Genomic DNA, 15463 nt, shown 5'->3' with positions numbered 1-15463 from the left:
CCAAAAGAATCGTTTTCAAACCATATGAAAAGTCTTTTGACTTCCATGGTTAAAAAAGTTGAATCAATGTTAACACCCATCTCTGTCTATAACACTCACTCCAGCAAACTCCAAGCTCCGCTTCCTTTGGTTCTGGGGTACGGGCATTTTCTTGGATACATCTTCTCCTGCCCCAAGATGCAAAACAATCATTTCTTCATGTCCTCAATCACTGGAATCCTCTTCCAACAACAAAGACCTGCCCAATCAACCCAAGGAAGGATCCATGAAGGTTGACAGACCTCCTTTGAATAAAAACAAAGAAAAGACGTGGTCATAAACATAAGGGCTCTCCATCCAATTTGCCTGCACATAAATAAAAATGGCCACCTTGATACAATGGAACTGTCAAGATTAATGTTCTAACCTGGATGATGAGCTGTCTCTGTAAGACCTTAGAGAGGATGGTTAATGCTCATCTTGTTTGGCTCCTTAAATCAAACAACCTCCTGTTGTCCACCCAGTGTGGGTTCAGACGACAGCACTCCACCATGGACCACCTGATTCAACTTGAAATGTCAATCAGAGAAACATTTCTCAAATAACATATTATATCAATATTCTTTGATGTTGAGAATGCTTATGATCCTACATGGAAGTATGGCATTTTGCGAGATGTCCATTTATAATGGTTATGTGATCATTTGCCCATTTTTATTAAAAATGTTTTTAATGGACAGGTGACTCTAAGTTTGTGTTGGTTCGATACTTTCCCGTTCTTTTCTACACGAACTTGGAGATTCTCAGGGCTGTGTTTTCAGTGTCACACTTTTCAGTATAAAGATTAATGTCATCACTGAACAACTCCCTCTTACTGTTGCAGATGAATTCTATGTTGATAACTTTCACATTTCGTGTCAGCTGTCAAACATAAAGTATATTGAGCAACAGCTACAGACTGCCCTCAGTCGTTTACTGAAGTGGACCACAGCAAACAGTTTTAACTTCTCTCTGTCTCAAACTGTTTGCATGCATTGCTGCCAATGGAGTGTTCAACCTGCTTCTGAACTCTATTGGTGAAATTGTGCTACCTGTGGTTCCTGAGACAAAGTTCTTGGGGATTATCTTTGGCGGAAAGATAGTGTAGTTATACCACACATCAAGCAGCCACGGATCAAATGTACAAGAGCACATCCTCCATGCCTTCTCTGCCACCACTTGGGGAGCAAGTCAGTGTTCTACACTAAGGATATATCATGGTCTTATTCGATCGAAACTCGAGTATGGATCACTGGTCTATGGCTCTGCCAGGATCTTGACCTAAAGAGGCTGGATCCCATTCATCATCGAGGACCTCAGCTCTGCACTGGGGCTTTCTGCACTTCCCCAGATCAGAGCTTATACATAGTGTCAAGAACCTTCTTTGCACCTCTGCCATTTGCAAATGTCTTTACTATATGCTTCAAACTTTGTTCCTCTTCAAAGCATCCCACCTGGGGTTGTGTTGTCCTTCCTCGATGGGCCATGCTTTTTCAGACCAAATGGTCTGCCATTGCTCCTTTTGGCATTCAAATCCAGGCGCAGTTAAATGAATTGGGTCTGTCCTTGGATAACATTGCTATATCCACTAATCAGCCCATCCCACCATGGCTTATTACAGTCCCTGAATGTAACCTTTCATTAAATCATCTGAGAAAAGCAGATACTCCCAATTAAAAATGCTATCTGGTTTTAAAGATGTTCAGCAAATAACATTCTTCCATTCCATTTTATACTGATGGTTCGAAATCAGGTGACTCTGTGGGCTCTGCCATAGTTTGTTGTGGTTCAGTGGTTGCATGCAGAATCCCCTCTACAGCTTCTGTGTTCACTGCTGAAATCGCACCCAAATTGCACAGTCTATACTGACTCGCTTAGTTCTCTACTGGGCCTGGAATCACTTCACGTTTAGTTCACACCCTGTTCTCACCAATATTCAAAACCACCTGGCCCATTCCTCTTTAACATCTACTTCTATCCAGTTTTTCTGTATATCAGGCCATGTTGGTATTTGCAGGAATGGGCTTGACAACACTGCAGCTAAATGTGTCTTCTCTGGCATTATTATTGCTGTGCCTGTTCCATACATCGGTTATGGTCCTTCTATTATAGGCTCAGCTCCATGCAAATTGGCAGTCGACTTGGATTTAGCAACATTAAAACAAGCTTTTCCAAATAAAACCATATACTGGACTTTGGCCATCTTGTTTCTGTAAGGATTGGAAAGAGGAAGTTGTCCTAACTAGACCATGCATTGGTCACAGTTTTTTAACTCATCGTTTTCTTTTATATGGGACTGATGCACCAATGTGTTGTCTGTGTAACACTCAGGTCGTAATAAGCCACATTTTACTTTCTTGCCGTCATTACGACTTTCAACGACAGCACCATTTTAAACATGTTTTGTCCCAAAGTTTATCTGTAACATTAGACAGTGTTATTGGCGATGGTGACACTGTCCACCTTAGAAATATTTTTAGTTTTTTGAAGGCCATTAATCTTTTTAATGCTATTTAAATTTTTTAATTTATTAATTAGACCTTTTTTTAATTTGATTTCCCTTTAAGAATCAAGGTACGTCTAGTTCGATTTGAAATTAGAAAATGGATGTAATGTCAAATACTTCAACCAGGACTGGAAAGGCCAACTTCAAGTGACTAACGCTGATTTTTGAACTTACCTGTTAGTCATGCTGTCAAATTATAATAATTACAATTATGCTACAGAAAGTCCTTTACAACTTTTATTGCTGTAGTTTCTCTCTTACTACTGTAGACTAGATGTATAAATTGGTTTTAATGCTATTTATGTTTTTAATTCAAAAATTAAACTTTGTTTTGTTTTACCTTATTTTTTTTATGAATTTTACTAATTTTATTTTAATTTTTTTACTGGATGTTTGGTGTAGATAGCCTAGTTCCTTTGTGCCATAAAACACCAAACCAACCAACCCTACTCATATGAGCTGCTTAATATGATATATAGGGCAAATAATTGTTTTGGAACTTAAGCAACAAGTACGATGCTAAAATAACTTTATAGACTTTTATTTTGATTCATTATAAATCTCATACATGAGGATACTTCAATTAGTTTTTATTTCTTCTTTATGATTTCTAAGCTTATAAGCAACTGTTGACAGATAATAACAACCAATACCTACTTTCATATACGCTATTCCAGAATTGAAATTTTAATGAAATGATGGAAAACAACATATTATAGATTAGACTGGTTCTGATATTTGGATTCTCCTCTGTTTATCATTAAAGACCTCTCACTAATTGAAATCATAATCAGTTTAAGTTTGTGTTAATTTCTGTAAGATTTTCTGAGGAGAATAATTTTTTTTATGTAGTAATTGAAAACACTGACTTTATAGAAAAGTAAGCTACTTCTAATAAATTAGCCCCCTTACTGGCTCAGCAATATGTTTTAGAGTTACAACGTGAAACTCTGGGTTTTGATAACCAGCACAGATAACCCATTGTAGAACTTAGTAGTTAACACAAATAGACGAGACATTATTTTCTCGAATTGAGTTTCAAAACCTCACCTGTACACCAGTGGGGACCTAATAAAATACCTGTACACCAGATCCAATTAGTGATCTCTTATAAAAGTTTCTTAAATCAGGTCCTGTTTGAAATGTTTAATGAAGGGTAACTTAAGCTGATAAAATCACTGCAGTAACACCTGGAACTAATTTTGATTTTTAACTGATGCTAGACTAAAGAGATCGTTGTGAAACACAAGGAACTACAATGTAAAGCTTCAACGTTGCAGTGTCAAATTACCTCTCTAGAGACAGACCATCACAATCTACTTACCACTAAACAAGCTAGTGAAAAGATGTACACATCTACACAGCTCAGTGGAATAGTGAAGGTAGGCTTAGAAATCTGCTTCAAATTTTGACTGCTAGTATGTAAGATATCTGATTGTAATGGTTGATTATACACAAGTATTTTCAAAAACAATGCTATGGATGCAGTTGCCTCCGACACAAATTATAGCTCGTATTCTTGGACAAAAGGTCTTTTTCTATCCCTTAGCATGATTTAACATCTTGTCATAAACCAAATATAAAGTAGTAGTAACACTGTGAAACCTGAGTCGGTATAATCTGTTAGTAAATCATTCTTGGTTAAACCACGGTCAGTTTAACCTGTTGATAAATCATTCTTGATTTTACTTCAGTCAGTTTGGCCTGTTGATAAATCACTCTTGATTTTACTTCAGTCAGTTTGGCCTGTTGATAAATCACTCTTGATTTTACTTCAGTCAGTTTGGCCAGTTGATAAATCACTCTTGATTTTACTTCAGTCAGTTTGGCCTGTTGATATATCGTTCTTGATTAAACCTCAGTCAGTTTGGTCTGTTAATAAATCGTTCTTGATTAAACCTCAGTCTGTTTAGGCTGTTAATAAATCGTTCTTGATTTTACTTCAGTCTGTTTAGGCTGTTAATAAATCGTTCTTGATTTTACTTCAGTCTGTTTAGGCTGTTAATAAATCGTTCTTGATTTTACTTCAGTCTGTTTAGGCTGTTAATAAATCGTTCTTGATTAAACCTCAGTCTGTTTAGGCTGTTAATAAATCGTTCTTGATTAAACCTCAGTCTGTTTAGGCTGTTAATAAATCGTTCTTGATTAAACCTCAGTCTGTTTAGGCTGTTAATAAATCGTTCTTGATTAAACCTCAGTCTGTTTAGGCTGTTAATAAATCGTTCTTGATTTTACTTCAGTCAGTTTGGTCTGTTGATACATTATTCTTGATTTTGCTTCAGTCATTTTGGTCTGTTAATAAATCGTTCTTGATTAAACCTCAGTCAGTTTGGTCTGTTAATAAATCGTTCTTGATTAAACCTCAGTCTGTTTAGGCTGTTAATAAATCGTTCTTGATTTTACTTCAGTCTGTTTAGGCTGTTAATAAATCGTTCTTGATTTTACTTCAGTCTGTTTAGGCTGTTAATAAATCGTTCTTGATTTTACTTCAGTCTGTTTAGGCTGTTAATAAATCGTTCTTGATTAAACCTCAGTCTGTTTAGGCTGTTAATAAATCGTTCTTGATTAAACCTCAGTCTGTTTAGGCTGTTAATAAATCGTTCTTGATTAAACCTCAGTCTGTTTAGGCTGTTAATAAATCGTTCTTGATTAAACCTCAGTCTGTTTAGGCTGTTAATAAATCGTTCTTGATTAAACCTCAGTCTGTTTAGGCTGTTAATAAATCGTTCTTGATTAAACCTCAGTCTGTTTAGGCTGTTAATAAATCATTCTTGATTAAACCTCAGTTTGTTTAGGCTGTTAATAAATCGTTCTTGATTTAAACCTCAGTCTGTTTAGGCTGTTAGTAAATCGTTCTTGATTTTACTTCAGTCTGTTTAGGCTGTTAATAAATCGTTCTTGATTTTACTTCAGTCTGTTTAGGCTGTTAATAAATCGTTCTTGATTAAACCTCAGTCTGTTTAGGCTGTTAATAAATCGTTCTTGATTAAAATTCAGTCACTTTGACATGCTAATAAACCGTTCTTGATTAAAATTCAGTCACTTTGACATGCTAATAAACCGTTCTTGATTAAAATTCAGTCACTTTGACATGCTAATAAATCGTTCTTGATTAAAATTCAGTCAGTTTGACATGCTAATAAATCGTTCTTGATTTTTATATCAGTCAGTTTGACATGTTAATAAACCATTCGTGATTAAACGTCAGTCAGTTTGACCAGTGCTGTGGTAGCTCTGGTGAAAAAAAAAGTTTATATGTGCTTTAATTTTTTCTCATTACTCTCATCCTCAGATGCAAAATAATTTACTGTGAATTCTTTAAAATTACAATTGGTGTTTCAACTTCATTTAAACAAGCAGATTATATGTACATTTCTGGAATATATGGATAGGCTTTAGATTTACATAATTCATGAAGCCATCATTAATAGTATGGCTTTAACAGTTTAACAGTACTTGTAATAATTCTTGAGGTAGCACCTAAAATGGTTTTACAAACATTTAGTAATTTAAAAGTAAGCACATAGATTAGTTTCTCAAAAGCTAATTGAATAACTTTTTAATTACTTTGGCAGTTAGTTTTTGATTTATTTTTTCTAACCACCCGTATACCATACTTGTTGGTTCCTAACAGATATCATGATATATATTGATGCAAATGATGGTTCTCACTGTTCTATTTTTTGTTTGAGTATATGGTTATTAAGCTTGATGTTAGTGCTGTATACACTAGAGCAAACCTTCATTATATAAAGACTGTAAATCTGAACTTCATTTATTCTGTTATGAGGTGAAAGTCTGTAGTTGGAAGTGTACCATTGTAGCAAACGTTTTATTTTTATTGGTTCTATTATTTTAGAATTATCTAAATATAATTATCTAATCTTGTTTAATGGGGGGGGGGGACAACATGTTTCCACACCATGTAATGTATCAGTTTAACTATTAGTATGCTTGAAGCTAATGTTTTCAATATTTCATGGATATCGTACATGGTATTTCAGAAAGTGGAAGATCCTCCAGTGATGCAAGACCACATTCTGCAAGAGATATCCTCCACTCTGACTCAGCGCAAGGCTCTACACTGCAAGGTACAGGAGTTGAAGGATGAGGTTTACTCACTTGGAAAAGCAGCTGTTACAAAACAGAACCTTCATTGCTGCAATAACGGAAATGAACAATTTCCAAACTATGGCATTCCAGGAAACATCATTAATTCTGCTATGGGAAAGGAAGAACAATTTCCTCTTCTAAGACTGGAAAAGGAGTCAGAAAATTTGGTGTCTTTTCAGTTTTCAACTCCTTCTGTCATCATCTCTCGGGATTCTGTGTTTTCTGGAAGAGATATTGCAAAAGATGGCCCTGTTTCTTTTCCAACTTTCAAAGCACAGGAAATTAATGAAAAATTGACACAGTCCAACTCTGACTGCCATTTATCTCATAATTTTGCTATTTCATCTCTGAACTGCCAAAGTGTAATAAAGTCTGCACTTTCATCTTCAACTTGTACATATCCCAATAACAAGAATGCTTTTGCAGATGATCCTTTAACAACTATGCCATACTCACCAATAAGCCCAAGCAGAAGCCCTGTTCCCCAGTGCAACATTTTAGACAGTCAGTATGAACTAGTATCACCCTCACCATCATCTTTGTCTCAGTTTGATGAACAGGAAGGAACAGACACTGCCATATTTAATATATCCCAAACATCCTTGTCACCTCTTGGACTTTCAGAAGCTCAAAACAGCCAGAAGGTTCCTGAGGAAATTACACCTCCCCCATTGCTTTGTAGACAACCTCAATTGCCTTGCACTTTAAAACTAGAGGAATCTAAACCTGGGAAACAAAACCATCATCAGAATTGTGGTTCTAAACCCCAAAAACATGGTCCAGATGCTGAGAGGTCTTTCCAGCAAGAGACAGGTGAGAAGTCCCCAAGCTCAAAAGTTTTGAATGGTCTAGTGCTCAATTTGGGAAGTCTTCTGGCTTCCAAAAGTCCTAAAGGAAGTCCCAAGCACGAGGAGATAAAACTTAAAAGACAAAAAAGGAAACAAAATTCCTCCTTTTATAACTATGAAAGTAGTTCCCCCAAAAAACGTAGTTATTCACCTCTCAGTCGTGCACCTGACTCTGGATTTGAGAGTCTCGGATCAGTTTCCCAGAGTAGTGGACCTCCTAGTGCTGGAAGTCTGTCAGCAGCAGATACATCTTCTGGGGAAAATGGAAGCTGTTCAACAGTGGGAGGAGTCTCACCAACCAGTGTTGTAGAACATCTGGAAAATTTAACAAGATTTGAAGGTGGGTTATAATTTCATGAGTTCAGAAAGTTTTAAGATGTATGTTTGACTTTTATAAATGTAAGCTTTTTTAATGATGTTGGAGGAAATTGTATAGTTTTACACATTGTTTTGTTTTGGATCAGTGAAAGAGGTATCACAGTTACTTAACATGCCATATTCTTGTATCACATAAACATATTTTTGTACACTACATTTGTATACTGCATTTTTATGAAGAATTCTTAGAAATCATGTATTTTACTTTTTCATTCTGCAAACAGATTAATATAGGTCTATACTTGTCTGATGCAGAAAGTAGCTAAATATTATGTACTCTACATTGGGTGATATTTGTAGTTTTTTGTCTTTACCATACTATAATTTTGAACTTGTCTCCTTGATTCATGAGTCATTTCAAGGTATTTCATTATTGTTAGATGTAATATTGTGGTAATAATTTGTCTTCTGTAAGATGGGTCATGCTTTATAGCTGCATACACTGTTATTACAGCCAAATCGGAGCTGCTTGTCACAGGAGATGGAAGTGATAAACATACAGAGCAGACACGAGGAAGACACTGGCAAGCCAAAATCAACAGTAGGTTTGATAAACTTCTGGCTCTGGCATCAAATCCTGATGATGGTCAGCAAAAGGAGTTATCGAAGTCAGAAAAACGTGGTAACATCTACCACAGTTCTCGAAAGAATGCTAGTAAAGGGACCATGTCTCATCAAGAACCTAAGAAGTGGGTGGTAGACAGCATTAAACATGGTGATCACAAGTCCAGTTCTCAAGATAACTCTGTGTCCATCACCTTTAAAGCCGTGAGTCCTACAACCAGAATTACAAGCTTGGGCCACCGGACCCGAGATCACCACCACCACAGAGGTTCTTCACCCAGTAGATTGAGACTCAGGAAGACTAGTTCACCGCATCTGCCAAGAAAAGGTCCAAGGACTCCCCCAGACACACCTCCTTGCTCACCATCAGCATCTCCTGAACATCTCGTGATGGCTCGTGCCCCTATTTCTCCATACCACTGCCATAGCCCAATCAGCAGCGTTGACAGCCCATGTAGCAGACGAAGTCGTAGCAGATCAGTAAGTCCACCTTGTTATGGCCAAGAACCAGGGGTTCAGTGTCATTCCCATGCTTACTCTGGATCTCGATCACGTTCTGGTTCTGCTAGTAGTATAGATTCAACAACTAGCTTTGGTAGTGGAGGATGCTCCAAGTCTCAGAGGCATCATAAACATTACCGAAGTTCCGAAAAATTACACACCAAGAAACCTGAGAGGTGCCAGAGAGGAAACACTGTAACCGTCTCATCAAGGAAAGATAACAAAACAAATGGTGCAGATGTTGGAATAGAGAATTCTTTGTTTCAGCCAGTCTCTTCTACAGGAACAATATCCCATCCTGCCTACATGAGGGGACTTCCCATCATTTCCATGGGGAACTTTCAGTCTCAGAATGTTCATTACACTGGTCAGCTTGTGTTTCATCACTCTTCTGCAGTCAGTGTTGGAGAAACAACCAATCCTCCTGGCCCACCATCTCAGCCCCCTCCACCACCTCTTTCCTCTCCTGATATCCCTGCAGGAACTTTTGCTTTTGCTGTGGGTTCTGCACAGTCATCTGCTGTGGTTCCTCAAGTTAACTTAGCAACTATTCCAATGGCAACAGGTGTTCAACCAATAATTCCCATGATGGTGGACTTCTCTGTCCCTCCACCAAATTTCAACATGCCTCCACCCACTTCTTCAGCCTATGTACTGCCATCACAAACACTCCCAGATTTCAGTATTCCCCTACCTGATGGGGAATTGAGCACTACTGCTAGTAATCTTCAGCTTAACTCCTCAGTGAATGGTACCATTCCTAATGGTCTCACTCGGTCAGCCATTCGTGATGAAGTTCCCCTTGGACTTCAGCCAAATATTCCACCCTCTCAGATATTTCCAGTGAACAGTCAACTAGCTCGTTCTCAACCTTCACTTCTACTTACAGAACAAGTATCAAGAAAGAAGACTCCATTAACAGAAATGTTGTTTCCCATCAGTGGCTACACCCATACACATGTGTACTCGACAGTTTCTCACCCAGCCCTGTCTCTACTGATGAATAACGAGCCTCAGAAGGACACAAGGTCTGTGCCTACAGCTAACATGGATGTGGTGAACCCTGCACAGGATTACAGATCCCTGTCCAGCCATAAGCTCGATCGTCGCTCCATCGTTCGAAGAAGTGGTTCTAATTGCATTCATCAACACCAAGGTATTGACCAACTTACAACTTCTTGTGTAGTTAAGTTGTTACCTCGTAACTGTTTTGTGTGTGAACTTGATATAATTATTTTTACTTTAGTTTTTCAATTGAAATGCCTATCTGTAGTAATTTTGTGGTGAAACCTAAAGTCAGATATTTAATTACATAAAAGCTATGACTGAATGAGATTGTAAAACTTGACCTTTGCCAGCTGATATTTCTTTCTAAATGTCCCAGATATCCCATTTTTTGGTAGTTTGTTCCAGTATCTTGACAAAAGTTCTTGGGATACACAAAACATCCATTTTCTGATAAAAACATTAAGCTCTCAGTCACACGAAATGTAATAGGCTTGCTCATTGTTTTAACATCTACTCTTCTGCATCCAAAGTATCTTGAAAGTTCCATGTGCATATTGTGAGAAACCCAGGTCTTTGCAGGTTTCTTTTAGCTATTAGTAGACTAATAGCAGTTTTTGAATGTTTCATGAATGGTTAAATGTCATGAACTCTAAAGAAAGTGTTGTTTGTTTAGAAGATTTGAAAGCAGACTTCTCTTTTTTAAAGTCAATTGAGCTGGATACAACAGTTGGGTGGACTGTGTGTAAAGTTGTGTTTTCAGCAGTGAGAAATCAAACACAGTAAATCACAATAACCAATTAGAAATTACAGACAAGGGCTGGTTTGTCCTGAATTTTTTGGTTTGAAAATCTGGTTACCCTGTTTGTAGGCAGTTATTCTTACTTCATTGATTAATCTTTATTAATCATAAAAAAAAGTTCTTGACAATGTGTATATTCAAGTAACACACGAGTTAAGGTGTATTCAAGCCCAAAGTTATCAAATTTTCAATGGCTAATGTTGTACTTTTGAAATTTCTTAGTATTCATGTTACTCTAATGCATACAAATGTGTAATATGGCCTGGCATGGCCAGGTGAGTTAAGGTATTTGAATCGTAATCTAAGGGTCGCAGGTTCGAATCCCCATCACACCAAACATGCCTGCCCTTTTAGCCATGTGGGCATAATAAAGTGACGGTCAATCACACTATTCGTTGGTAAAAGAGTATCCCAAGAGTTTGCAGTGGATGGTGATGACTGGCTGCCTTCTCTTTAGTCTTACACAGCTAAATTAGGGACAGCTAGCACAGATAGCCCTTGATTAGCTTTGCACAAAATTTAAAACAAACAAACAAATAATATGTAATACAAATTTATTTTTCTAGTAATAATAATTCTTCTAATTCCCTGTAACTTAGTAAAAAAAAAATGTTTTAAATTAATACATTTCCATCCTTATAATTCATTGTCTTTTAACATTTTAGGCCTCACCCAGACGGTATCGTAAATATCCAGTACTAGTGAAAAGCAACCAGCTCATTCTGGGAAGGTAGCTACCTCAACCAATTCATACAACTTTTGACCATTGTGCAAACTGCTATGCTGACTGCTGAATGGATTATTCACCTCCACTGTCATCACGGTTACATAATAACTCTTGTAATTCCTGTTTAGTTCAAAAAAAGGGCCTTAAATGGCACAATAACTGAAGTAAATTTATGAGAAGTTTTATTTGTTTTTTTCTTTCAATCACACACTGCAAAGTTACAGTTACGATGCTGGTTGTGTTCCTTTCAACAAGTCAGTAGTACCTCAAGCCAAGGATTTGACTGATTTTAAAAAATGCAAGGTTTGTAAATTATAGCTGTAGTTTCGATCCGCAGAGAAACTTGTGCTCTATTCAAGTTTTATCTTAATCTGCAATTTTTTTTTATTTGTTGGTTTTCTCTGAGATAACATGTACAAATGAGTAGTGTTTTATTATAAAGTAACATTGTTTTTAAGTTTTTTGATCTCTCTATGAGTAGGAAAGAAAGATTTCACTCACTGTCATCAAGTTTGTACCCTAGTCTTGGAAATGTGAGATTTTTTCAAACAGGCCATAATTCATTGCCTTTCATCTTAGACATGCTACTTTGTAGCCCATTTTTATGATGAGCCTTGAAAACTCAAACTTTCTTCTCTGCTCACACTTTCATAACCCGTCCCACCCATTTAAACTCTTTCTTGAGTCATTCCATTCAGGTATCACCTAGAGAGGCATCCCACAGTTGTATAAATCATTTAATCACAACACACTGATGTCAGAACTAACTCCACAGATAGCTATGTTACCACCATAAATCTACCTAGTTATTAGCTTCTACAAACTTAATTTTTACCATCATTCTTTTTGATACTTTTGTTTTTAATCTAAATTTTTTTACGTACTATAATAGTACATGTCTGGAATGTTGACGTGTGTGTTAGGTAGTAGTGAATTTCGTTATAGACGATTTAAAAAAAAAAAGGAAAATTATACAGTGGTGGTAGCAACAATTCCACAATTCATGGTGGCAAAATCTCCTGGAATTGTGGAACATGCCTCTGAATTTGAGGATGAATTGTTCACTTTTGAACATTTATAATATTTGTACTTTATAGTCATTTTTACTTTAGTAACATGAACTAGTTCACTTACTAACAATGTGATGATATTGTTGATACTAGATTTTGAGGGAGACAATATGTTCCCATGATTCTAATATGAAGTGTAGTAGAAGAGGGAAGTGTTTAGGTATGCTTTAGTTAGAAAATTAAGAAATTTACATTCAAAATGAAGCATTGTTATTTCTCTATATCTATGTTTTTTCTGTAATAATTTTTTTTCATAATGTTTGTGATTTGTGATATAATTTTATGCATACAATGTAGTGTTGGTGAAATGGAGGGCATTAAGTGCAGGAAGTGTTAGCATGATTCAGAAGTAAATCAAAGCTACTAACCTATGATAATGTGATCAAGGCTTGCTTTCAGTATTGTCATTACCAAAAACTGAGTATCAGTTTGAGTTGGGAACATGCTTGTTTGATGTGGTAATTGATTAAGATAAGCTTTGCTTTAAAAAAAAAAAAGGGGGGGTATGAAAAGCAAATTTAATTTTATTAGCACAAGTTATTGAGTGTAGTTACTGGGAATTAACAGGAGAGGTTTTAACCACAATTGGTCATTATCCCAGTAGACAGTAGTATAGTGTACATGTAATTGTATTAAGTATGTGTTGTGTATAGAATATTAGATTAGAGTAAGAGATACACCAACTGTTGAGAAAGGCCCAGTTATTTATGTATCTGGTTTTGTCTCACTTACATTGGAACTGTTTTCGAATCCTCAAAACAGTTACGAATTGATAAAACAGTACTTGCTCTGTAGTAAGATATCCCTCTTTTAAAATGGATTTCAATTTAAAAAATGAATATCTTTAAAAACAGTGTCTGTTATTATGTGAAGCTGGTTGGGTAAGTTTTATTTATTTGTGTTAGTTCTATAACCTTGTAAATGTTTATCTTCTAATGGAGAAAAATACACTAAAAGTTGGTTTAAAATCTGATGTGCAAAGACAAATCAAGCAGTTCTAAAGTGAAAGACAAAACATTACAGCATACAAAGTTATTATTCTTGCAAAGAAAGTATCCGTGTACTGCCCTGTTCTAGCCGAAATCAGTTTAACACTGCCAATGTTTTTATATAGTGGAGGAGTGTGTGTGCTAGTGATAAAGGTTTTTTTTAGCTTGGCCTGTCACTGCCATTTTCATTGTTGCAGTAATAAGAATACCCAGTGTTCAATTGCCATATTTGGTACTAAAATAGTTACAACATACAGTTTTATTATTATTACCTTTTCTCATTAAACAGCAAGTTATGGGTGGTTTTTATACAAAATTAAGATTTGTATGTTATTTATGTTGAAACCCTGTGTGTGCATGTGAGGGGAGAAGGGCTCGGCCCAAGGTTGCAGTTTTTTTCCCTCACCTTTGTAATAAACTTCAATGTATAATTAAGTCAGTTTTTCGTTATATTATGAGATGAAAATATGATTATGTGTAATTTATTTGTGTATTGAAGAAATAACGAGTTAGGGTTCACGTTCATTTTTTTCAGCTTGTGTATACTACGTGTGCACGAGAAGAAATGGGTTTGTATTTTGTTTTGTGTGGTGTTTGAGAATATGTTGTTGTTTTATCTGTTTTTATTGATGATAATTAGAATATCTGAGGATGCAAAGAATAATTTTTTTTTAATCCAAAGCGGATCAACATGGGATTGTATATATTAACTTTTTCTTTCAACTCTGTAATTCATTTGCCTAAGAAGTGTCCAATACATTTTCTGCAATGTATAATAAAAGATTAGGCCCTTCAATATAAAGTATGAAGACATGTCTTATAAAACCTCTTCCCATAAAATGCATTTTTAAAAATATGTTAATTGTATTATCACTTGTCAAAGTTTATAAACTGTGGTTGTGCTGGGCATATTTGTTACAAAGCATTCGTTATGTTTATATCTATTCTAAAACTGTGCCTTTCAATATTGGAAGCATGTATTCAAATCTTCATCTGTAGAAAAAAACACATGGTAACCAAATCAAATCTGTCGCCTGTGTCAGCGATACAATTCAAGTACTGAATGTTTTCTTATTTCTTTTATATAACTTCAATCTCCGTAAAGTATTTCATTTTTTATATAAGCTAATAAACATCTCTTGTTTAAGGTAATCAACTCAGACCGTGACTCACCACATCATTCGATGCCTTTCTGGACAGAAGGGATACACGGTATTTAATTATTTGGTTATTAATTTCCGTCACATATCAGTAGCGTTATTATCACCTTGTGATCTCAGTGATTTCTGTTTTTGAATATTTGTTTAAGTACATGAAATTAATTGAATAAACTTTTCTCTAGAGACACTTTGTGTTTCAAAAGTATGTGACGTCACTTTTTGATTCACTCTAGTGAGGAGCATTCTTTGTGTATATTGTGTAGGAGTTGCAATAAAGAATTCCATGAGTACGTCCTTATATACTGTTGTGAATCGTACTTATTCCAAGTTTATTCGCAGTGTTTAGTTGTTTAGAAATGAGTTCCCTCAGTGAATTAGCAGTGGGTTTACAGACTTACAATATTAAAATCTGGAGTTTGATTCCCTATGGAGGACGGAACATGGATCAAACACAGTGCGTCACAGTGACTGTGATGCAACTACCAGTATTTTTTTCAAGTTTATAATAAAAATTCATAACCAGTTTGAAATAAATGTAAAACCTAATTTAATATTCTATTCATCACTTGTCACTGAGATATACCAGTGTTAACATTCTGTTCATCACTTATCATTGAGCTATGCCTGTTGTTACAGTCTAGTCTCCACTAGTCACCAAGATATACCTGTTTTGGGCAATTCAGAAGAGTAAATTTGTAGCATTATGCTACATAGCTTTCAAAATTACATGCAAGTATAGACCAACTGTCTTGAGTAAAACACTACACATAATGTACAGTCCG

General features: G+C 35.9%; 1 protein-coding gene across 6 annotated transcripts in view; it reads left to right on the top strand.

Moving 5' to 3' along the window:
- LOC143238923 (uncharacterized) overlaps positions 1-14976 on the top strand; it is a 91820-nt gene extending 76844 nt beyond the window's left edge. For 4 of the 6 annotated variants that reach the window (XM_076479570.1, XM_076479568.1, XM_076479567.1 and 1 more), the window contains 4 exons: positions 3748-3906; positions 6529-7825; positions 8318-10084; positions 11401-14976. In XM_076479570.1, the coding sequence (XP_076335685.1) occupies positions 3748-3906; positions 6529-7825; positions 8318-10084; positions 11401-11423 (3246 nt within the window). In that variant the 3' untranslated portion in view covers positions 11424-14976. The remainder of the gene's footprint in view (positions 1-3747; positions 3907-6528; positions 7826-8317; positions 10085-11400) is intronic. The other 2 variants (XR_013020840.1, XM_076479569.1) reach the window with 2 other exon arrangements.
- The last annotated feature ends 487 nt before the right edge of the window (positions 14977-15463 follow it).

This window comes from Tachypleus tridentatus, chromosome 13, assembly GCF_004210375.1.
Source record: "Tachypleus tridentatus isolate NWPU-2018 chromosome 13, ASM421037v1, whole genome shotgun sequence".
Classification (NCBI taxonomy): domain Eukaryota; kingdom Metazoa; phylum Arthropoda; class Merostomata; order Xiphosura; family Limulidae; genus Tachypleus; species Tachypleus tridentatus.
This window is presented reverse-complemented; position numbering and strand designations above follow the sequence as displayed.